The sequence below is a fragment of the Rhincodon typus genome, chromosome 14 (genome assembly GCF_021869965.1).
Source record: "Rhincodon typus isolate 14 chromosome 14, sRhiTyp1.1, whole genome shotgun sequence".
Lineage (NCBI taxonomy): Eukaryota > Metazoa > Chordata > Chondrichthyes > Orectolobiformes > Rhincodontidae > Rhincodon > Rhincodon typus.
This window is the reverse complement of record NC_063345.1, coordinates 58,269,425-58,293,437: the sequence shown is the minus strand read 5'-3', so window position 1 is coordinate 58,293,437 and position 24,013 is coordinate 58,269,425. Positions and strand designations below refer to the sequence as shown.

The following is a 24,013-nucleotide window of genomic DNA, read 5'->3' as shown; positions in this document are numbered from 1 at the left end:
GATAAAGATGGATGGGGGTGTGCAGGCCCACAGTTCCCTAAGACTAGCAACACAAATGACCAGTGATTAAGAAGGCATATGGTATGCTTGCTTTCATCATCCGGGGCATGCAGTACAAGAATTGGTAAACCATGTTGCAACTATACAAAACCCTTGTGAGGCTGCATTTGGAGTCCTGTTTACAGTTTTGGTCACCACTCTACCAGCAGGAAGTGGAAGCTTTGGAGAGAGTGCAGAGCAGGTTCACCAGGATGTTGCCTGGTCTTCAGGGCATTGACTGTGAGGAAAGGTTAAAAAAGACAAGGATTGTTTTCACTGGAAAAACGACAGCTAAGAAGAGAACTGATAGAGGTCAAGAAAATGATGACAGGCATAGATAGGGCGGATAGTCAGAGGCTTTTTCCCCAGGGTTGACATTTCAATCACAAGGGGACACAGGTTCAAGGTAAGAGGGGGAAAGTTTAAGGGAGATGTGCGAGGGAAGTTTTTCATGCAGGTTTTTCTGCCTGGAACACACAGCCAGAGGCGGTGGTGGAAACAGGCACATTGGTGACATTTAAGAGGCATCTGGATGATTACATGAATAGGGAGGGAATAGAGGGATATGGACTGAATAAGGGCAGAAGGTTTGTTTCTTAGTTTAGTTAGGGCACGTTTATCAGCATATACTTGGAGGGCCGAAGGGCCTGTTCCTGTGTTGTACTTCCCTTTTGTTCTCTTTGTTTGTTCTCACTACCATCGTATTATAATTGGTTACAACATTGCACATTACAACAGGGGTGATGCCAGCAACATCAGAAATGACAGCTAGACAATGGACCAGAAAGACAATGGAAGATAAAAACAAATGCCCAGATTTGCTGCAAACTGGCAATTTAAGAAACAATAGCGGTAGCCCTAATAAACGTGTGAAGCATTCACCTTACTGACCGCTAGAGGACGAGAGACCAACAGCTGACAATCGCAACTTCCTGTTGGTCAATTTATGCTGCTCCACAAAATTAAACAGCCACTTCAAACCTTTAAATTTCCTGGAAAAGGTTTTTCTTAAAAAAAAACGCTGCACTGTCAGTAATTGGAATAAACGTAATTTTTTAAAACCTATTTTCTAATAAACTTGTTCAGAGATGTCGTTACATACCACTGGAACAAGGTGGGGCTTGAACTTGGGCATCCAGGTCCCTGCAGCTCACAGGCTCTGACCAAATTGAAATACAAAGACTGAGATATTTTAATCCACCTGCTCAGATGTTATTACACATCAATAGAGCAGGTGGGACTTGAAACCAGGTCTCTTGGGTTCAATTGAGGCATTGAAAGGGGATTAGATGATTATTTAAATATAAACATCATGCACGGTTATGGGAAAAGGCAGACTAAGTCACAGTGCTCAGAGGACCATTGTACACACAATGGACCAAATGATCTCCTTCTACACTGGACAATCCTGTGATGGTGGGACAGATCCATGCTCTATATTATTTGTCACATGGATGGGAATTCTAACTTTCCATTTCAAGTCATGGACTTGTTTGACACGGTCTCAATGATTTAGGCTGGACACCTGAAACTGGAAGGGATTTTCCAGAGCCTAAAAATAGAATTGAATTTGTGATAGGGTAACAAGGAGACGGTGAAGATCTACATTTTACTACTTTCAACACTTTTTTTTTTGGAGCAGTCTAGTTCCAAAGGAGTCCTTTCAAGTCCAGACTTTTGAACAAGGTGAAATGGCTGTGGAACTCTGAAACCACTACAGTACTGCATACTGCCAATGATAAATGGCAGAGAAATTGTAAATACAGATCAGCAGTACTTCCATTTGCCTAAAGAATACTGCTTTAAGCACAACTTAAACTTCATCCTGAAAGCATTTTGGCACAAAACAAGTTAAGACACATAGAGGGAAGTTAAATACTGATGAAGTTAATGGGGGGCGGGGGGGGGGGGGGGGGGGTGAAAGAGGGTGGAAATTACAACAATGATGTAAGCAAATGGGAGTGCATTCGTTTTGATAACCATATCCCTAAAAAGGACATAACATAATACTTTCTAAATGGTGAAAAGACAAAATCAGTGAAAATTTTAAGGAACTTGGGAAACAGGTGCTCCCATCATTAAAATTTTATGAGCAGGAATATAAAAAACAGGCTTGTGCGATGGTAACCTTTGTAGCTAATGGCATAAAATACAAGGTGATAAAATTATGCTGAAGCTGTATAAAACAATACTTAGACCATAGCTGGAGCAGTTTCCTGGCTCCATACCCGTGTATATACGGTGCTGGCCTTGCAGCAATGATTCACCAGAATGATAACTAGACTCCACAGTAAAGCTAAAGTCAGAGTTGGCACAATCTACAGTTGTATTTCCTGGAATTGAGGGTTAAGGAATGACGATTAAAATTTGAGAAATTCAGAATAGAAAAGTGAGAAATTGTTTTCACTGGTTCTAGCACTAGAGATCAGTATATTTACAGTTAGAGTAAAAGTTGGAAGCACTTTCAAGCAGTGGGTGGTTAAAGTTTGAAACTCATCTGCAAATGGGATTTACTTACTTTAGAACACATGGATAAATTTTTGTTAACCAAATGGTTTTAGGGGATATGGAGCTAGGCACAGATCAGTCACTATTCAAATTGAATGCCAGAAGTGGCTCAAGGGGTTATAATGAATTGAATCTTTGAGGGGGGCAATCAGACTCAGTTCTGAAGATGATTAACTGGACTCGAAACGTTCGACCTCCTTCCTCTCCACAGATGCTGCCACACCTGCTGAGCTATTCGAACAAGTCTTTTTTTAAACCCTTTACATAGCCAATTGTCACTTAGTTCTGTTTTTCTTGCCCTGGCCTGGACTTTTAAATTGAATACCTCGAGAATCACATAGCATACCTGATCTTGGAACCTTCCAGCACTACGCAAGGACAGCAATGAAGGTCAAGATTTGTTCCTTTTTACAGCAGTAGCTGCTGTATTCTGGGGTTTAACTGTCAAAGTGCTTTTGGGAACTTTTTGGAAAAAGGGTACGTGTTTCAAATAGATAGTTGACAGAGTTTAGTGCTTGGTGGGGAGGTAAGTGTGTAAGGTGCCATGTAGATGGGTAGGTAGCAGATGGGTAAGGAGTTAAATGTGCAATGTGGGTTTCATGCCAGGTCGGAATGGGGATGTTTGGTGAGGAGTCAACGGTACAGATACCCAGAAGTTAGAATAGGTTAAATCCATCTAGCTGCTCCAACGTAACTATTCAGGTAGGAGATTCAAAACCCTCCAAAATCTCCAACTTTGACTGTGCTGTAGATTTGAGGGTCCCAGCAACTGGGTAATCGTCCATCAGATGTTTAAATGCATATTCGGTGAGTTGAGACTTCAAAAGGACCCTGTAGCACATCTTTTACAGTACATTACTGCAACAGCCAACTTCCAACTGGACAATCTAGGCCTGTGGTCCATGCTGTACTAAATATCTGAGCTATGTTAACTACAATATTTTACAATCAAAAACTAAGTTTTTATGATATGCATTAATCGCAAACCATGCATTTCAGAGATAAATTATTGGTTAATGAAATTTATTTTAATTTTTATATTAATATGAAAACCATCCTAAAAATCATTTACCCAGGGAATAGGTTTTATTTTCCAAGGCACTTTAAAATTTTCCCACTTTTTGCAAATAATATTATCCATACTCTTTAGACCAGACTTCTGAAGTGGAACATCCTCTTTCTGTATTACGTCATCTATCACATTTCCACCATTCAGAAGGATCACAATAATGGTACTGTTTTTCTAATATTTTCAGACTTGAATAAGCAAGCCTAGGGCAATTGAAAATGTATGTCCATTTAGTTTAATTCCCTTGTATTAATACTATGAGACCAAAGAGACTAATGTCGGAAGATGATAAGAGGTAAGAGATTAATGTTTATGGTGGTAATTTATCCTCAAAGAAAACTGCAATTACAGTATAGTGAATATTAAATTACAATGTATCACACTGATGGTAGTAGAATTAGATCCAGGCACCATAACTTTCATCAAGCAAAGTACAATCATAAACCAACAAGAGGATAAAATCCATCTTCACATTTTAATACTGCTATAATTGACCAAAAAAAAGGGGAAGACAGACAGCTGTCTAAAAAGACAGGTTTATTTCTTAAACATTGAAGTTTATGAAACATACTGTACACTATAACATATATACACAGTCTCAAGATTGGTCAAAGGAGTCCATGCATGCAAAATGTAATACAAACTATTTACATTTGTAGGCTTCATAAAAGAAAACATAATTGGTAAGTTTAACAATTTAATTCATGGTACAGTTAACTAAAATTACAGAAATATACAGAATTTTGAATTAAAACAAAAATAAAAACGTTACATGAAATAATCTGTGGAATTATAGGGAAATAGGACATTTGTAACACATTTATTTACATCAGTTTAGACAATCTTTTGTATTGCAAGAAACAAGTGTTCATATTAAACAGCTTTATGCTTCTGATTTATAACTGCAGTTGAAATGCCATTACCAAATTTTCAATTGCTCAAAATCTGTTTTTAGTTGCAAATAACAAGTTTTCCACTAGTATTCTCAATAAATTAAATGTGGTAATTAGTCTTTATGAATTTTGTTTGTAAACATTTCATAAACATTAAACTTCTATGTACATCCAATAAGAATCATAGGGCAAACTGACAAATGAGTCAATATTTGTATCTGATTATGGAAATGCATAACAGAATCTTAGAGTTTGGTCACTTTGCCTCATTTACCCTACTGCTATATTTTCTCAGTTGAAACTTAAGTCACTGTGATTTTGATTAAACTATACCAGTATCCATAATTGTAAATCTTAACATTGAAAACCTGTTAAAAGCAACATTTTTATTTTGTTTTGAAAGTTGGTGAGGTGCTCTCTGTTTATGAAAAATTTTGAAACAGGATTAATTACACAGAAAAAATCTTGACCTAAAATTTAACAGTACTACAAATCCAGTTTATTATTTGTGCAAAAGTTTGTTCCCTAATTATGTATGAAATAGTCACAAAAGTGCTCTGGGGTTGGTGAAATGCTTCTTGTAACAAATATGTTCACTATTTAAATGATATGCCAGTTTTCACAAAACCAGCCATTTATACAGGAAAATATGCTTTCAGGTGCACGAATAGTAAAAAGAAAAAAAATTACTAAATTAGAGATCTTTCTGCAGTTATTTCACAATCTGTAAACTTCAACATTTTATAAAAACATTAATATAAAGCACATGCTATTTTTGTGAAAAAAATCTTACCCATAATTGAATTCTATTTTGAAAGAACAAAGTTTTATGAATTACATTTCATCTCACCCTTGCCCCTCACTTTCAAAGTTGATACTTGTATTTTCTAATCAACTTGTTCAGAGATGTTGTCACACACTGCTGAAGCAGGTGGACTTGAACCTATGCCTCCTGGTTCAGAGGTAGGGACACTACCATTATGCCACAAGAGCTCTACGTATCCAAACTTTGATGCTAAATAATTTCAGGGCAGGACTTAACAACTTATATCACTTTATGCTAATCGCCTAAGTCACATTGACAGTGCATCTCTGGAATGAAAAAAATGCTGTACTGGGATGTAAGTGACTATAGTTGTTTTGAGCACAGTGGTAAAAATGTTTTACCTAGCCACTTTAACAGTTTTGACAGAGTAGAACTTGTGGAAGGAGGTGCTATATCATTTAGAGCAGAGATGAATGATGGGCCTAACTTGCCTATGCACAGTAACATTCTCTTCAAGACAGCTAGCTTTGCTTCAGTTCAAATATGATTTCTGAAATACTGCTGTATTTGCAGTCTCAACAACATGCTTCTGTTGCTCTCCTTCCAACACGTGAAACTCTCAACCAAAATTGTACAGTACAATAAAGATTAGTTCAAAAAATCTGCAAATTCAAGGCTTTAAGTTGTATATTGCTAACCAATAATGAGCATTCACAAAATGTTATTCATTGTCTACTTGAAGTAAATTTAATCATTTGTAAATTTTCTGTGAATCTAAGTGATTTTTGCTGCATTCTGAAGTATAATGAAATTTCATCTAAAAAACTGTTTAAAATTAAATAAATTAAAAATTTATATTTTCTGAAGAGTTAAAAAGACTTAAAGCTTTGTACTAAAATATATGTAAACAAAATCATACACCAAATTAAATAGTTGGAAATAAGCTTAAGCTTAAAAAAAAGTCGAGGCACAATTTTAAAACCTATACAATTAAAATTTATAAACAGTTCCTTTCATAAAATATGCCAGCTTCAATATTTGTGTGCTGTATTTACTTATATTTGCAAAACAATCTCTCTTTTGGCAAACAAAAGGTACACTGAACTAAAACTGAACATTATACAGTAGTTAAATACATTTCATTTTCACCAAGTTACATTTGATTGCATCAAGTTGTCAGCTTATAGGTAATAAAGTTACGACTAGTACTTTTAGCATTATTCTGACCCCATAGTTGCAGATAGAACTTTGCATGATACTAAAGTTGGCTGTGTGGTTGATAACAAGGCTGCAGACTTTAGGAAGGTAACAATGGACTAGTCAGTGGACAGAACAGTGACAAATGGAGTTCAATCCAGAGAAGAGTGAGGTTAGGGAAGGTTAAGAAAGTCTCCTTTAAAAGGAATACATAATCAATGGTAGGGATACTGGAGAACGTAGAGAAAAAGCCCTGAAGTATGTGGCCACAAATCATTGAAGGTGACTGGACAGGTCGATAATGTAGTCATTAGGACATATGGTATACTTATACTTTATCAGCTGTAGCATAGAATATTAAGACCTCGGTTGAAATGCTGGAATTGCACGAAGCACTGGTTAGGTCACAGCTGTAATGTAAGAAAAATCTGTTTGCACAAAAGATAGTACAGAAGAGATTTGAGAGAATATTTCCTGGACTATGAGGTTTTAGTGATGAGGAAATATTGGACAGGCTAGGACAAAAACAGATATTGATGGAGAAACTCAGCAGGTCTGGCAGCATCTGCGGAGAGAAAACAGGGACGCTTTCTTTCGAACAAAGGTGGCTGAGGGCAGACCTTACAGAAATGTATAAAATTGAGAGGGGAGTGGATAAGGTGGATAGGAATTCCCTATTCCCTTTGATTGAGGTACCAATAACCAGGTCATAAATTTAGGGGAAGAACTATGGGTTTAGAGGAGATTCGAGCGGAACTATTTTCACTCAGATGGCGATGAGGACTTGGAGCTTTGTGTGAAAGGATGGTGGAGGCAGTGGCATTTAAAAGTGTACTTGGATGTGCACTTTTAAGTACTGCAGCCTACAAGGCTACAGACCAAGAATCAGAAAGTAGGATTACACTGGAAAACTCCATGTAAATAGGGCTGGACATGGCTGAATGGCCTCCTTCCATGCTACAAATTTCTAAGATCTTGTGAATCTAAATTTCCATTTACAGAATATCACCTTCACAATAGTTATAAACACAAATTGTATTTAATAATAATAAAATAGTATAATCTGTGCATGAAGGGATAAAATTCATCGCAGTCTAGAGAATACAAAAGGTTTTCTGTTCTGCAACTTTTAGATTTGTATGATTACAAAATTTCAGATTACACAAAACATCAAAAATGGAGAAAAGGCTAATTTCATTTGCAATATTTCATAATTTACCACACTTACAAAGTCTACATTGTAAGTCACCAAACACCCTGAAATGTCAGGCATGGTTTTGAGGCAAATTACAAGTGTTTACGAAGCATCTCCACTTACATCAATTCTAATTGTGCAAACGGCTATAGCAACCTGCATCAGAAGCTGGATAACTTACATGTTATTGGCCTAAACCTGAATGTCACATTAGTAGCACTTATCACTTCCCACTGACAATCTTCAAGAGAAGACTCTTGTTAAGTACCCGCACGTTTTAGTGTTCTCCAACTCCCAAAGTACAAGCACAGGGCAAACAATTGGTTTTCTGCAATCAGTAGCTGATGGCTCACCACTTGACCACTCCTGCAAAAGCTCCAATGAGGAATACAAATAATATATGTTCCTAGATTAGAGCTACCACAAGGTAAACTCCACGCAGGGCAAAGCAGTCTGCCCTGTCAGATTCCCTGTCACTGAATACAACACACACTGCATACAGTACACACCATCTACAAAATGCATTGATGCAATTCTCCAAGCTCACCTTCTCAACTTTATAACCTCTACTATCAAGGCCAGTACTATAATGTGAACACCATTATCATGTTGCACCATCTTTACTTGGATATGTCACACTGTCTTCATTGCCTACACGTCACTATCATGGAACTCCCTACGTGGGACTATCACAACAAGGACTAATGCGGTTCGAATCCAATGCCAACATCTTTTCAGGCTAATTTGGAATGAATAATAAATGTAAGCTTCACTGATTCACATATTGTGAATAAATGAGGAAGAACTTCTAATCTGACAAACATCTCATGCTACACTGACATTTCAATGCTGCACACTAGTTACTGAATTATCCTGAAAATGTTTCTTTGACATTTCAATTATGATATTTTATATCTAAAAAAATGTCTCCAGGCTTATATGTTTAGCTGTATATTAGAAGGAAGAAAGCAAGTACTTTTCCTTCTGGAGAAATTAATCAAATCTGCCCATAGTTCTGAAATAGATAATGCAGAAAAAGTTTAGCTCCTCAGTGCTGGTATCCTGAGGAATATAATGTGTTACCAAGTAATTGAGTAAAAGGTCATTCTTGCTTCTAACATTTTTTTGCAGAACATACAGTTTCAAAAACTGACAGTTATATGTAGCCCTCTAGTGGATCAGGAATGTGCAAGAACGGTGCTATCAGGTTTCTAATTCTAGATTAACACCTATTAGCTAACTATCAATAACATTTCAGATAAAACTTTGCTAAATGCTTAACAGTAGTCTAAAATGGAAAACCGGGACTACACTTGCTTTGTTTTTGAGCACCTAGAAAGTTTACCAACGTAAATGGGAATACTTCATTTCTAGAGATTTTCAAATTAAGAATTCATGGTTACTCTTAGAGTGCAACCCATCCATATGCAACTGTTTTTGCTTGCTCATTAGAAATTAAACCCCCACTGTTATTTTCCTTGGTTTCGGGCTCTGCTTTTAGATAATTGTGGCTAACACTGGCATGTTCTTCAATCATCTGGTAATTGCTTGGAAAGTAGGAAACATCCCAAAGGTCTGTTCAAAGTCCATTTTTAATTTACTGGGCTTTTTGGGTGAAGGAGTAAAGTTGTATACTACCTCTATAACCCGAGAATACTAGACAACTAGAAAGTGAGCACTTGCTCAGCAATTTACTCTCCATGAATGATGGACCCGAGTTAGGAGGACAATTTAATAATGAATTATAGTATAAGGTATTATTTTTCCAAAATAGCATTTTCACTCTATAAATTTATTTAACCTCCATTAATATTCAAGAAAAAAGAATGCTGCCACCTGTTGGATTTTCTCCTAGTTCTGGTGACTCAAAGCTAATTTTGCTTGGGCCTTCATCTTTTGGCTGAAATCTTATTAAAGGAGTATCTGGATCTCATAACAGGTGTTGGTGAAGAATCAAAAGACCAGTGAAAATTGAGATATATAAAAGCTTGAAAGATACAAAGAAATGCTAAATAGTTTTTGTTCCATCGGGAAGGCCAGAACCCTAAACTTTGCACATTAGGAGCAGATGAAAGGTTCAGCGAAAGAGAATTTACATTGACTGAATGAATAATAACCACTGCGCAGATCAGCATGAAGGCGCCAGCAAATACAGAGGCTCTCAAAAACAGAGAACATTAATTAGCATTTGCTTAGTGGCATAAAACCCAAAAGCGAAGAAAACATGTCACTCTTTTGACCTGCCCATATGTAAGCCTACATCCTATATATATCAACCACATTCTATTTTCTTAGAGAAAGGTTGTGAAGTCATCAGTACTAAAGATTTCCCACAGGTAGGAATCAGAAGCTACTCTGGATTTGAAAGAGGGGAGTGAAGTGTAATGCAGAGATTTTATGCTTTGGCAAATGCCTTTTACAGCCTGTCAGGACTGATGCATGTTTACTGCCAGCTGTAAGGCCTACTCAAGACTGTTACATCTCATTTAATGGCACTGGCCTAACATTAATATCAGGTCACACTTTAGCCGGATACTGTGTAAGGTTCCTTTGCTCAACACCCTGCCCTAGTAGAAATTCTCACAGCTTGTACATCCATGTCAGGCAGCAAATAATTTTGATTTGTATAACTCCTATAAACTTGGGTTAAAGTCTGTTTTATTAAACTGCTTATTGATATTTTCAATATTAAATGACATACAGTAAATGCCAAAGCCTGAAAGGCATCATTTCCATTATTTTGTGTCATTAGCGAGTCATTGTTCCAAAGATAAAATATTGCAGATGCTGGAAGTCTGAAATAAAAACAAAGTTCTGGAAATATTCAGGTCAGGCAGCATCAGGTACAGGCTGCAGACCCAAAACGTTGGCTTGGTTTATCTCTTCACAGCGATTGCCAAATACTCAGTATTTCCAGCATTTTCTGTTTTTATTCTAATTTCAAAAAGCTGGCATACTTTACAAATTCAAGTAATTTGAGCCAACAGGAACAGTCATGGAGGTCTTGTATTTTAAAAAGGCTCAACGGCACTCAATATAAAAAAAATTGTATGAACCAGTTGCTGAAACTGGTACAGAAAACCTAATAGCCCTGAGAAAATAATGGCACTAGTGGGCACCAATTAAAGTTAAATTTACTGACCAACTCTTAAACCTAAACTAAAATCACAAATATGACAGAGCAATGAAAAAAATCTCCTTACATTAAAAAAAACTAAAGATCTCTCCAGCACTGAAAATCTTTTCCCTTGTGGTAACACAAGGTTAAGTTTGATTAGAAGTGAAAGTTTGTTTAGCTACTGGGAGGAGGAAATCACCTGAATACTATGAACAATTAAATAGTGTTGTCGGAATGATTTTTCCTCTTAAATCTAAATAGAGGGAGCTTCCTATCTGATGACAGAGATCAAAAAAAGTGACAAAACATTGTATTCTGAACTTTCTAGCATGGCAGGTATGGTTAGCTGGATGTAAATACAGTACCTGACAAAACAGATAAGCATGGATATTTAATCAAACTGCTGGCTTAGGTAGCGAGAGCTGTTGCATTGGGTTTTGAAAGAAAATGGCTTAACTACTACTATAGCAAATACAATAACTTATTCTAACCTTGACTGTCGACCAAGAATATTAATTACACAGCAGATAATTGTGTGTGTTTAGATGTAGGTAGTTCAAGTAGAGCTTGCACTGTAGAACCCACTTTCACCAGTCCCCTTTCTTCCAGTATATGATGAGGAAGACAAAGTTTATTCTGAAATAAAGTAAAAAAAAATTAGATTCATATAGAAGTTTATTCCACACATGTCTGCATGCCAAACATAAGTCATCTCCCACAGGTTATGCAACAAAAGCCAGTTGCTCAGGCATGCCCACATCTCACATTTAATTGGTCTAGAATCTTTTTCATTACTACTTGGGTATTAAATGTTTTTAAACTTTCTACTTGCTTGCTCAGAATTCAAAGCCATAAGTTAGATTTTCCTGTGAAAACAAAATTTAGTTTTCATTTAATCTCATTTTTCATGATATATTGTTATACATTTAGCACATTCAAAGAAATGCCTTACAAATCAATTATTTAAAAAATGGCATTTTTACAGCAAAGGGGAAGAAATGTTAGTTAGAAGCGCACTGGTAGAATTGACAATGTAAAACCTGAAACAAGGTACAGTATAGGAATCCTTTATCCAATGTAAGTAAAAGAAAATTTCACCAAAAACGTGAATGCTAGTCACCTCATCTCCAAATGATGGGTGTGGTGAGTTAAGTGAGACACAGCCATAAGAATCAAAAATATTTTCCAGCCTGATACAAAATGTGTAATTTAGATATTTCTTTTAAATTGAGGGAAATTAGATTGAAATCACCTAGTCCAAAAATAGATACTGATATAGGCCACCCAGAGATCCTAAGAACTGCCGATGATGCAGTCAGAGAAAACACGTGGAGCTGGAGGAACACAGCAGGCCAGGCAGCATCAGAGGAGCAGGAAAGTTGACATTTTGGGTTGGGACCCTTCTTCAGAAATAGGTATATACTGATAGGCCGCCTTTCCGCAGCACTGAGCTGTGTAAATAGAGTCCATGGATGAAAGGGTGACTTCTGTGATGGCTGCACATACAACCTTCTTTAGTTTCTTCCGGTCCTGGGCACAGCAGTTGCCATACCAGGCTGTATGTACCTGGACAGTATGCTTGCAATGGTGCAATTCTGTAGAAGTCGGTGAGGGACCTTATAACACGCCAAATTTCCTGAGCTGCCTGAGGAAGAGGAGGCATTGTTGTGCCTTCTTGACTGTCGTATCTACATGGGAAGTCCGGGACAGGTCATCAGTTATCATCACTCTGAGGAACTTGATGCTGTTTGCACTCTCCATCTCAGTTCCGTTGATGTAGATAGGGACGTGTTCTCCTCCTTTCTAGTTTTGCCGACGTTGAGAGACAGATTGTTTTCATTGCACCATGTCACCAAGCCCTTTATCTCCCTTCTGCATTTTGACTCGTCGTTGTTACATATCTGTCCCACTACGGTGGTGTCATCAGCGAACTTGTAGATGGCGTTCGTTCGCAATTTGGCAACACAGACGTAGGGGTACAGGGTGTACAGTAAGGGGCTGAAGACATCTTTGGGGAGCTCCAGTGTTGACTGTTATTGTGGAGGAGGTGCAGTTACCTATCCTCACTGCTTGTGGCCTATGGGTCAGAAAGCCAAGGATCCGATTGCAGAGGGCAGCGCCAAGAACAAGGTCACGCAGTTTTGAGATCAGTCTGGAGGGGATAATGGTGTTGAAGACGGAGCTGTAGTCAACAAGCAGGAGTCTGACGTAGGTGTCTTTTTGTCCAGATGTTCCAGGGATGAGTGCAGGGTGAGGGATAGGGCATCCTCTGTGGATCTGTCATGTCGGTAGGCAAACTGTAGGGGATCAAGGTAGGTTGGGAGACCAGAGGTGATGTGGGCCATGACCAGCATCTCGAAGCACTTCATGATTATTGAATTCAGAGCTATTGGGCGATAGACATTAAGTCACGCTGCATGTATTTTCTTGGGTACAGGAAATATAGGGGTCTTGAAGGGGGTGGGGACTTCAGCCTGTAGGAGGGAGAAGTTGAAGATGGCGGTGAATACCTCGGCCATTTGGTCCACACAGGATCTCAGTGCTCGGCCCAGGACACCGTCAGGGTCCATCGCTTTATGGGGTTGATTTTCAAGGAGACTGATCTAACATTTGAAGTGGTAACAGAGGGAACAGGTGTGTCCTGGGCTGTCAGGCCAGGTGTTGCCACACCAATGGTATTCTGCTCAAACCAAGCATAGAAAGGAACTAGAAGTGCTAACATAATTTGAGAAGTGAACAGGATGCTTTGAACCAAACATCGGCATCATATTCTTGCTGGCAGAGTCAGCAATAAATCCATCCCCTGCTGTGGAACTGAGCAAGAGTTATGAGTTAATTTGATATTCAATTCCATCACTGACTACTGGATTCAACCACAATTTGCCATTAGATTTTTGAAGAAATGTCTTCAGCATAATAAAATAGTTTTTGCAGCAGAGCATTAACATGTTTCTCAAAATAATTTTCCCACATAAGTATGGTCTAACTAGATTTTATTTATAAGCATGGATAACAAATTGGTATTTCCTCAAAAGTGATTGAAGAAAGCTATATTTTCACTTAGTGTTACCTAAAATAATCCAAGTGTATTTCTTGATTTAGCTCTTCACTATGGCAAGTATGGTAACCTTTTAAGCAGACCATCCTGGTAACCTAGTTATGAGGTACTTTGTAATCAATAGCATCGCTTCACTCGGTGTGCCTGTGATGATTTACCTGAAACACATCATCTATCCTTGTGCATCGTGTCTTTGCTGTCATCTTTGGTAGTTTGTGTTCTCTCTACATTGCCAGAACTTCCTACAGATTAGGTGAAATTGAGCACTGCAAGGGACAAACTGATGCCAATTATAACCAAGTTCATCGAAAATACAGTTGTTCATTATCTCGCCAAGCCAGTTGTTTCATGGTGTGCAGATGTTTCATTACCATTCTAAGCAACGTAATCAGTGCAACGTCTAATCAAAGCATTGGTGCTCTGGTCCTTTCCAAATTTACATGATCCTCTGTTGTGATGGGTCTTGTCACTTCCGGTCGTCTTTTTTTTTTAGCAGCGGTCTATATACAGGGTCTCTTTCTATCTCTTTGCTCGTGGAGTCCCATGTTGAGAAATGGGCTTCTAGAAATTCCCTTGCACGTCTGTTGTTCACTTGTCCCAATATAGTCACTTTGTCATAGTCGAACCGATGGCCCTCATTGCCTGTGTGTATCGAGACAAGTGAACATTGATCATGTCTTTTTACTGCCAGCTGATGTTTGTGTATCCTGGTTGTCAGTTTCCTCCGTTTGTCCAATGTAATGTTTATTGCACGGGCTTCTGTATATCACGTTAGTCCTGTTTACTGCCGGTATGAGGTCTTTAGTCTTTGATAACATTTGACGCAGTATTGATGTAAGCTTGATCTTATGTGGTCTAAGGAGTCAGGTATTCATTTCTGATATGTTTTTGATGTAGGGTAGCATTATTAGTGTCTTCTGCTGTACCGTGTCCTCTGACTGTTGTTTGTTTTGTAGGCATCTGCGGAACGTCTGCACACCACAGAACAATTCTCCTCAAACTTGAATATATTTCACACCAATAGATTTATTATGATTAGCAGAACTAGTGGCGATAGGAGTAAAAGTCTTTAATGAAGCGAGTGGTTAAGACGTGGCATGCATCGCTCAAGATTCAACTGAGTTATTCAAAACAAGAACTGGAAAAATTATTGGAAGAGAAAAAATTTATTTTGCTGCAGAGAAAGGAGCTTTAACAGAGCTATCACAGACATGATGAGTCACCTTCTGTGCTGTTACTAAACTAATTCAATGAGTTTAGTGGCAATAGAAAATTCAGATCATAGGAAATTCTATTGCTTCTACATTTCAATACAATAATCAGTAAACAAAATCTTACCAGAGAATCAATACTGCTATTGTAATTAAAAATAAATTACAACGTCTACTCTCAGGAAATAGTCTTCTCCTTGTTTGCTTTTGGATTCAGAAGATTCTAGAGATTATACATGCTAAAGGTAATGTAAGTAGATCAAACAAAGTAAGGGGAATGCATCAGGAGTTAGCCAAAATGCAAAATAAAGCTACAAAGGGCACTGGTCAAAACTACTGGTGGTTTCTGGAAGGAATAAAAACACAGACTTGTTGAATTGATGCAATTATGTGATAAACTTGAATAACTGTCATCCATCCACGTAAATAATTTTACTAGTAGACTGACAGTTCATTCAAGAATTATGCTCTTGAAGACTAATACCATTGTGACTCAAGATCTAGGAGAAGGAGGATGCAGTTCAGCCCATTAAGCCTGTTCCACCACTCAATATGATTATACCTAGTACGATTGCAGTCTTAACTCCAATTTTTCTTGCCTGATCCCATAATCCTCACCTTCCTTGCAGATCACAAGTCTGTCCAACTTAGCCTTGAACACATTCAATGACCAAGGCTTGACTGCTCTGTGGAAAGAGAATCCCAAAAACCTACAACCCTCAAAGAAATGCCTCCTCTGCCTTCCTTAGTTCTAGATTTCACCATGAGGAAAACAAGTTCTCATTTCTATCCTACTTTACTGTCTTGTACGTTTCAATAAGATCTGATTTTTCTTTAACTCCAATAGATATAGGCTCAACCTTTGCTTCTAAGGCAAGCCAACCATTTCACCCATGATTAAACCTGCTGAACCTGGTCTGGATGGTTTCCAATGTGAATATATCCTCCTTAAGTATGGAGACAAAAAAATACAATACTTTAAGTGTAGTCTCTCTAAAGCCCTGTGCAGTTGCCTATTTTTATACTTCAGCGCTCACAAATTCAAAAACTGAGCTAGAACATTTGAAAAAACTGTAAAAGAGTGCCAAGATTTCTGAAGCTGATTTTACAACACTAGAAATAAATTTATGCCTTGCATGATGAGTTATCAGAAAGACTGTAGCTTTTTCCCTTGAGGTGAGACTGAATAAAACCCATCTCAAATTTCAACCTGTGGTAAAGCATGCCAACTTCAAATTCAGGCACCAAGTGTTAAATTCCAAGCTTTCACACAGCATTTTTACGAGTGTTATATGGCTTGCACCACAGAAATATACTATATATTACCTCTGGAACCCCCAACTTTCTGCAAGCTTCGAGAAAATTTTCAACATTCCTTCTGCACTTTGCCATACTCAGTTTAGGCTGCAAAGTAAAGAAAATTAGGTCATTATGTTGCAGATTTTATTTCTATAAAATACATGCAAAGCTGCATGAACATTACAATTTGGTACATATTAATTGACTAATCACTGTAAAGCATCTGAAGCAAAAGCCCACATTTCTCTGGTAAGAAAATAGAGAACACCCATTCTTTACTATTTTGTTAGCTTTCCTCAGTTTTAGTAACCTTGTTTGGGGCAGGTCACAAGTTCAACATCCACTCTGGAGACTCCACATACAATTTAGATAAAGGAGGAGCTCTTGTACGCAGTGGTAATGCCCCTATCACTGGGCCAGATGGCCCAGGTTCCAGTTCCAGCAGAGTCGTCTCATTGAACAGATTGCTTAAAAATATGTACAATTTAGACCAAAGCGTCAGTGCGGGGAGTGCTGCACTTGTTTTGGACAAGACATTAAACCAAGGTCATACCTGCTCTCTTGGGAGAATGTAAAGATTCCACAACACACTTTAAAGAGTAGAAGTTTCCTTGCCAGTATTCATCCTTCAATCATATCATTTAAACAGAATGTTTGGCCATCTGCTTGTAGGACCTTGCTGCATGGAAACTGGCAGGTTTGTTTCCCTACATCAAGGATTCAACTGGAAAACGTACATTATTGGCTGCAAAATACTTTGGGACACTTGAAGGTCATGAACTTATGAAACACTGAACTTCAGGGAAGAGTAGGTGATTTGACCCTTTGAGTTTGATCCACCATTCAATAGCCTCCATCTTCCTGACCATCACTCATGGCTCCAGATCTCTCGTCTATCAAGAATCTATTCAATCAACCCTTCACTACTTTGAGGCAAACTCATGACTCAAAAAAAATCTGCAACTCAGTCTTAAACCTTTTCTTCTGTAGTTCTATTCTCTCCTACAAGAGGAATTATCTACATCTACACTATGAAAGTTTTCAAGGTCTTACATTTTAATAAGATTATCTCTAATTCTTCTAAACTTTGATCAGTATACACATAACCCATTCATGTTTTCCCCATATAAGGAAGGAATCACCCTAGGTGTGAGATAAACCTTCTCTGCCCTGCTTTTAACTTAATAAATTTTATGAATGTATGGAAGTTCTTCCTTTTTTTTGCTTTTTACAACAAGGGTGTCTTCAAAGTCTGTTGTTGTTCCAGCAGCTGCAGTTGTTCTCTTTTAGTGTTCCACTAATTTGCACATAAGAGATAAGAGTTAACTTACTTTTGAAGTAAAGTTTCAGATCACTTATGAGATTAATAGAAAACTGAAACAACATCAAGATTTTCACAGTCTTCATTTGTTAGTCTACGTAATAATCATACGTGTTTTTACCTGTATTTTCATTCTCTTAGAAGAACTAAAATTACTCAACACTCAGAAATCAATGTGGTAACAACCGCAGCCACCCATGCCATTCTGACTGTGCATCACCTCCCCATGATTGCTATTCTCAGTATGGCAGATGTTGTACAATGGAAAATTTGAGGTCTTTCTGACATCATTTGCAACACAGTAACCATTTACTAATCAACACGCTGTAATTTCTAAGGATCGAATGATTAGCTAATACAATTTGGTATTCACTTCTTAAATTGCAACGATATAGCAGAGCAATAAATTTCAAGTATTTTTCACAGAAAACTGGTTAAATCAGGAATTATCTGTTTTTAAAAGCATAATAGAAAAAGTTGCATCTTCTCCAGGGAGATTACCTTTGGTCAGTAAACAAAAGTTTATACCTGGTCTTGCATCCATTTTTACTACAATCAAATAAGAGGCCTTTCGCAAAAGTCTGACAACATGCCAATTTGCAAAGTATGGAGTAAATGATTTAACAGGGACTGCACAGAGAAGGCCACCTCAACTACTGCAGGAAGGTAAGCCCTATCCTTGGCCATTTCTCCTTCTGTCCTGCCCTCCTCAAATTTGAATATATTTCACACCACAGAATTTTTGAATGCAACTTTGTACAATCAGATTAACTCAAGTGACCTGGTTAAGACACCAGCATGAACGCCAAATAGTCTGAACAAAGGTTCAACAACCCAAAATTTGAAATGTTTCTTTCTGCAGCCAGACCAAGGTACATCCAATTTTTTTTTTTACTTTAGTCCAGAATCTCCAGTACTCTTCTTCCGTTACAATAGATTTATTATGATTGGCAGCAGAACTAGTGGTGATATGAGTAAAAGTCTTTTATGAAACAAGTGGTTAAAACGTGGCATGCATCGCTTAAAATTCAATCAAATCATTCAAAACAAGAACTGGAAAAATTACTGGAAGAGAAAAAATTTACGCTGTTGCAGACAAAGGAGCTTTAATAGAGCTATCACAGACATGATGAGTCACCTTCTGTGTGTTACTAAACTATGATTTGAATGTTGAGTTTAGTGGCATATCCAGACTTTCCAGAAATCTTTTGCAATAATGAGATTTATAATCCATTACAACTCAAGATCTTACAAGCCCCAGGAAGTCTCCAAACACAGACAACTACTAGGGTCATAGATGTTTACAGCCACTTGGCCAATCATGTCCAAGCTGGTCAACAGAGATCTACCTAATCCAATTCCATTTTCTAGCACTTAGCCTTACAATCTGCAGTAACATAAGTGAATATTTAAATACTGCCTAAAAATTCTGAGTTTCTAACTCAATCACTTTTCAGGCAGTCAAATTGGGAGAAATATTTGCTAAAACAGCAAATATTTCACTGCAAGTGAACTTACCACTGCTGGTGATGGGACATGGATGCTTGCCAACAATCATGGCTGAATATGATTGGCAAAGATGACAAAGTACCACTCCATCCATTAAAGCTGCACCTGCATCTTCTGGTAAAACAACCTTTAATCCCATCACTCTCCTCAACTCTCCTTGTAGCCTTCTTCTTCTTCTTATTTAAAATCTGTGTCCCTTGGTTATTGACTTCCTCCACTATTGGAAAAAGTGCCTACCTATCCATCCTATCTATGCTGCTCATAATCCTATACACCTCTATCAGAATCCCTCTCAAACGTCAATGCTCCAAGGAAAGCAATCTCATCTGTCCAGCCTTTCCTCACTGGTCTTCCCTCCAGCCTAGGCAGCATCCTGGTAAATCTTCTCTGCACCCTCTCTGCTGTGCTCCTGTCATGTCACAGTTCGATTTTGCTTAAGTGGCCCCATCGCCTGTCTGCATGCTTCTGGGACCTCTCCATTTGTGCTGCTCTTTTTAACCTCACTGTTGCTGTTTCCAGAGTGCCACACAATTCCATCACTCGACAGTCTGCTTCTGTGCAAGGATTTGACTTCACCCATTCCTTCCAAATTCCATTATAATAACGCAGCCTCAGTGTTTTTTTAAAAATGCCATCAACAAATGAGCTCATTTCTGGGAGACATCACAACTATTACTCTTACCTATTGGTGATAGTGTGCAGTATTTTAACCTCAATGACCAAATATATCAAGACTCGGGGTACCCTATACCGAGAATAAGGTGCGGGGGTTGTGAAATGGAGAATAAATACCAAAGCTAGTTAATGCAATCAATTTTAATGGAGCGGTCAGATTTGTTGAAAGATTTCTTAAACCTTGTAATGGGTGTGAATGTGTTCCTTCACACAATATACTTTAAGGTACAAGGAGTGCTAGCATATAATTGTAGGCATAAACAGGGAGGTTAAAACCATATAGTTCCAATTACAAAGTCAAGGACAGCCAATGTTATGCAAAAATGTTCGATGAAAACTGAACTAGGACAATTATACTCAAGATTTCTTAACAAAAATTTTGCAGATCATTTCAACTTTTAGGGTTTTCCATTAGATAATTCTGCTATTCATCTAGATAACTTGATACACCCCCAGTAGTTTCTAAATGATTCTGAAAAACAGCATACTTAAAAAAGTCAAATTTCATTAGAATTGGGAGAAATATTTGTTAAAAACAGCACATATTTCACTGTAAGTGAACTTACCACTGCTGGTGATGGGACATGGATGCTTGCCACCGATCGTGGCCGAATATGATTGGCAAGATGACAAAGTACCACCCCATCCATTAAAGCTGCACCTACATCTTCAGGTAGAACAACCTTCAATCTTAATTCGAGGTTCTATTTCAGAAGAGAAAAGGCTTTATTTAATCTCACTAAAAGCAATGATCCAAAACATGAGGTTACTGATTTTCAGTAGTAGTTTACACTAATTTTTTTCACAAATACCATATTATACATGTTGGACACATGTTATTCACACTCAGATAACTGACTGGGAAAGTTGTACAGCTATATGTTTAACTTATGCTAATGCAAAAAATATCTTCCCTTTCCCAAGTCTTTAAATAATTTCTGAAACATAGTGCAAAGGGCAACCTATTCTTACACAACTAACACGCTTGCAAAATAAGGAGAATGAGCAGGATGAAAAGAATTATTGCGCAGAAGAAACACATTCAATTAATGGATATCTTTTGAATTATCGGTGACAAACCTTTTCATCTATTTGCGATGAACAGGCAATTGAGAAAGTAACAGCGATTTTTGTTACCATTTTATCTTGCATTGGCAGTTTTAGGAATTCCGTATTCTTTGTGCAGTCTTATATGGAGCTAAATACAAATCTAAAATGAACCGACTTAAAATTGGGGGAGGGGGGTGAAGAAGGGTCCTAACCCGAAACATCAGCTTTCCTGCTCCTCTGATGCTGCCTGGCCTGCTGTGTTCATCCAGCTCTACACCTCGTTATCTCGACTTAAAATTGCTTTGTTTTATATTAGAACTGTCCTTTTGTTTGGTTCAGAACTTTCACCATTACTTGGTTGCTGGGAAGAAATTAATTCTGGAAACTATAGATTTCACCCTGGTGTGAATCTATAATAACCAGGAGGCACTGTGATAATCTGTCACAGGATAACCAGGTAGAAAGGGATCAGTTCTGAGCATTGAGCACGGATAATGATAATTCAGTTTACATGACAAATGGATGCAAAACATACACGGGCCATCAGAAGGAGTGACAGAAGCTAACAAAAATTAACATTCTTTAATAAGCTGTAAGTCATTAGAGAGGTTCTGTGTTCTCCCAGCTGTTTAGGAGATCCAACCTCACTAATAACACAAAAAATAAGTGAACTTCAGCATGGAATACATATTTGTATGAAGCTGAGCATACACTGCATTTGGAGTAAGCCAACTAGCCCTGATTGTCCATGCACTGGAGGCTCAGCCACAGGTCAAGTCCTTGGTATGGTACTACATTTTCAGCTCAGAAACAACTACAAATCTAATATGAAAATTGAGTGGTTAAAACTTCACTATAATTACAAAAACTGAGAAAAAGAAATAAATTTGAGAGGAAGCAGTGCAGCATGGGCAGAGAGTATCTGAATCTTGAGCAAATGGTACAACTCCACCAAAATGAGGAAAATCAAAATTACCAAGCAGGTTAGCAGACAAAAGAACAAAGTTGATGAGAGCTTGAGCAACTTTTCTGAACTAGTAGATTAACAGCAGTGCAAAACCTACGTGGGCTCCTGTACTTATCACCAGCGAAGAAGTGGGGAAAATTGTTCTCGTAATAGTCATGATATATTGTATCAGTCCACAATGATCCAGACTTTCTACTTGCTTATGTTTTTTCAGCAAAATTCTCCCCAATTAGGTAAATGCTTGACACAATCCAAAACAAAGTAGCCCACTTGTTTAGCATCTCATTCAAAAATATTCATCCACTCCCTCCCACCACCAACCCTCAGCAGCAGCAGTGTGCACAATCCACAAGATGAACTGCAGTAATTCAAAGATCCTTAGACAGCACCTTCCAATTCAATGACCACTACCATTTAGAAGGAAAAGGGCAGTAGATACATGAAACATGACCATGTGCAAGTTCCTCTCCAAGCCACTCACCATCATGACTTGGAAATATACTGCAGTTCCTTCACTGTCATTGGGTTGAAATCCTGGAACTCCCTCCCTAATGGCATTCAAAGTACACTTACAGTGGCTCAAGATAGAATCATACCACCACCTTCCCACGTGCAACTAGAGACAGGCAATACAAGCTGGGGCCAGTGACACCTACATTCGGTGAGTGAATTAAAATAAAAAAATACAATAACACATTCAAATGATATCCACTTCAAACTTGATTTGTTTCAATCCAATACACCATCAAAAACAGCACTGTAAAAGCCAGCCCCATTTCTAAACTGGCCACACGTAGGGCACTTTAATCAGCTTTGATGTTTCCACTAAACCCGCTTTTTCAATAATGCCTTCCATGGGCTCTAAAATTGAACTGGCTACTGACGTGCATTGTTTTGGAAGCTTTTGAATATAGTTCTTAAAAAAATACATATTAAAGTAGCTGACGAGGGTCACCTCTTCATTTGTTATCAGAGTACTACGAGTATTGTACAGTTTGGCTGCTGCGCTTGACCCGAGTCTATCATTTCGATTTCTACTTTCTCTCCTTATCCCATCTACACCACTACCTCCCATCTTTTTCTTCCTTTTGTTTTTCACTGTCAGGCACTTGCTCCCTTAAATCCTTTCAGCACTGATTATTCTCCCGCTGCAATCCCAAACTGGACTCCCTTGTTTAAGATTCAAAAACTTCTGAAGAACTCGTCTAGGATGTCTAATCATTGTTCGTTCCTATCCTCGTCTCTTGCTGACCTACTCTACCCCGGGCACCCAAAGGGTAAATTCTTGCTGGTCTAAATCTCTCCTCCGGCGCTAACGTGGTGAACTCTGTCAGCAAACCAGCTATCAAACCTCTTCTTCTGCATTTCCCTCCAGAATGCTGGTCTAATTGTGAACACAGTTCTGCCATTCTTGAGCTTAAAGCAGACGATTTGATTGGCTTTGGTAGAAACCTGGCTGAGGGATGCTGTCAGCTTCACACTTGCTGACTAGCTATACTTGCCACTAGTTTGCCCCACTAAAACCCCTGTAGCAGTGAAGCTTGTAACTTGCACCTTGATCTGTCCTCCTCCTTTAGGTATCTCACTTGGTTCTAGTCCTCTTTCAGTTCACATCCTGTTCTGTACCACCAACTCAAGTATCACAAAAAAATTGTTTTCACCACTTTCCACCAGCCTTTATACTCAACCTTTCTTCTTCAGTAATTACAACCTTCATCTCAATTCATCAGTATATCTCTTTAGTTCACTGCCCTTTATTCTTCCTTAACCTCTCTGTATCCAATCCTGAACCCTTGTCATGTTACTGTGATGTGGTCTACTGGGTCAAACACCAATGCGAGCACGCTGTGATCTGAGTACCGTCCTATTGTTACGTCGTGGAGCATATGTCATTAAGATTGGGTTCTTGTTGACACAGATGGCCTTAAGTTTATTAAAACACTAACTATTTACATTGCTGTAATATCAACCCAATTCTCAACAGCATCAAAGGATGGGCAATGAATGTTGGCAAGTCAGCGACAGCCACATCCTGCAAGTGACTAAAAAATAAAACCACAAATACATAGCATGGGTTCTATGGTCACCAACATTTCTATATATTCCATACACATGACTGACTCAACACACTACATTTC

At 38.2% G+C, this 24,013-nt stretch overlaps 1 protein-coding gene across 8 annotated transcripts in view; it reads right to left on the bottom strand.

The window, feature by feature from the left end:
- Positions 1-4,077: 4,077 nt before the first annotated feature.
- Positions 4,078-24,013, bottom strand: part of lrch2 (leucine-rich repeats and calponin homology (CH) domain containing 2) — a 112,193-nt gene continuing 92,257 nt past the window's right edge. For 7 of the 8 annotated variants that reach the window (XM_048605375.1, XM_048605376.1, XM_048605380.1 and 4 more), the window contains 3 exons: positions 20,425-20,562; positions 16,381-16,458; positions 4,078-11,421 (listed from right to left, as the gene is read on the bottom strand). In XM_048605375.1, the coding sequence (XP_048461332.1) occupies positions 11,302-11,421; positions 16,381-16,458; positions 20,425-20,562 (336 nt within the window). In that variant the 3' untranslated portion in view covers positions 4,078-11,301. Of the gene's footprint in view, positions 11,422-12,632; positions 14,110-16,380; positions 16,459-20,424; positions 20,563-24,013 lie in introns of those variants that run through there. The other variant, XM_048605377.1, reaches the window with a different exon arrangement.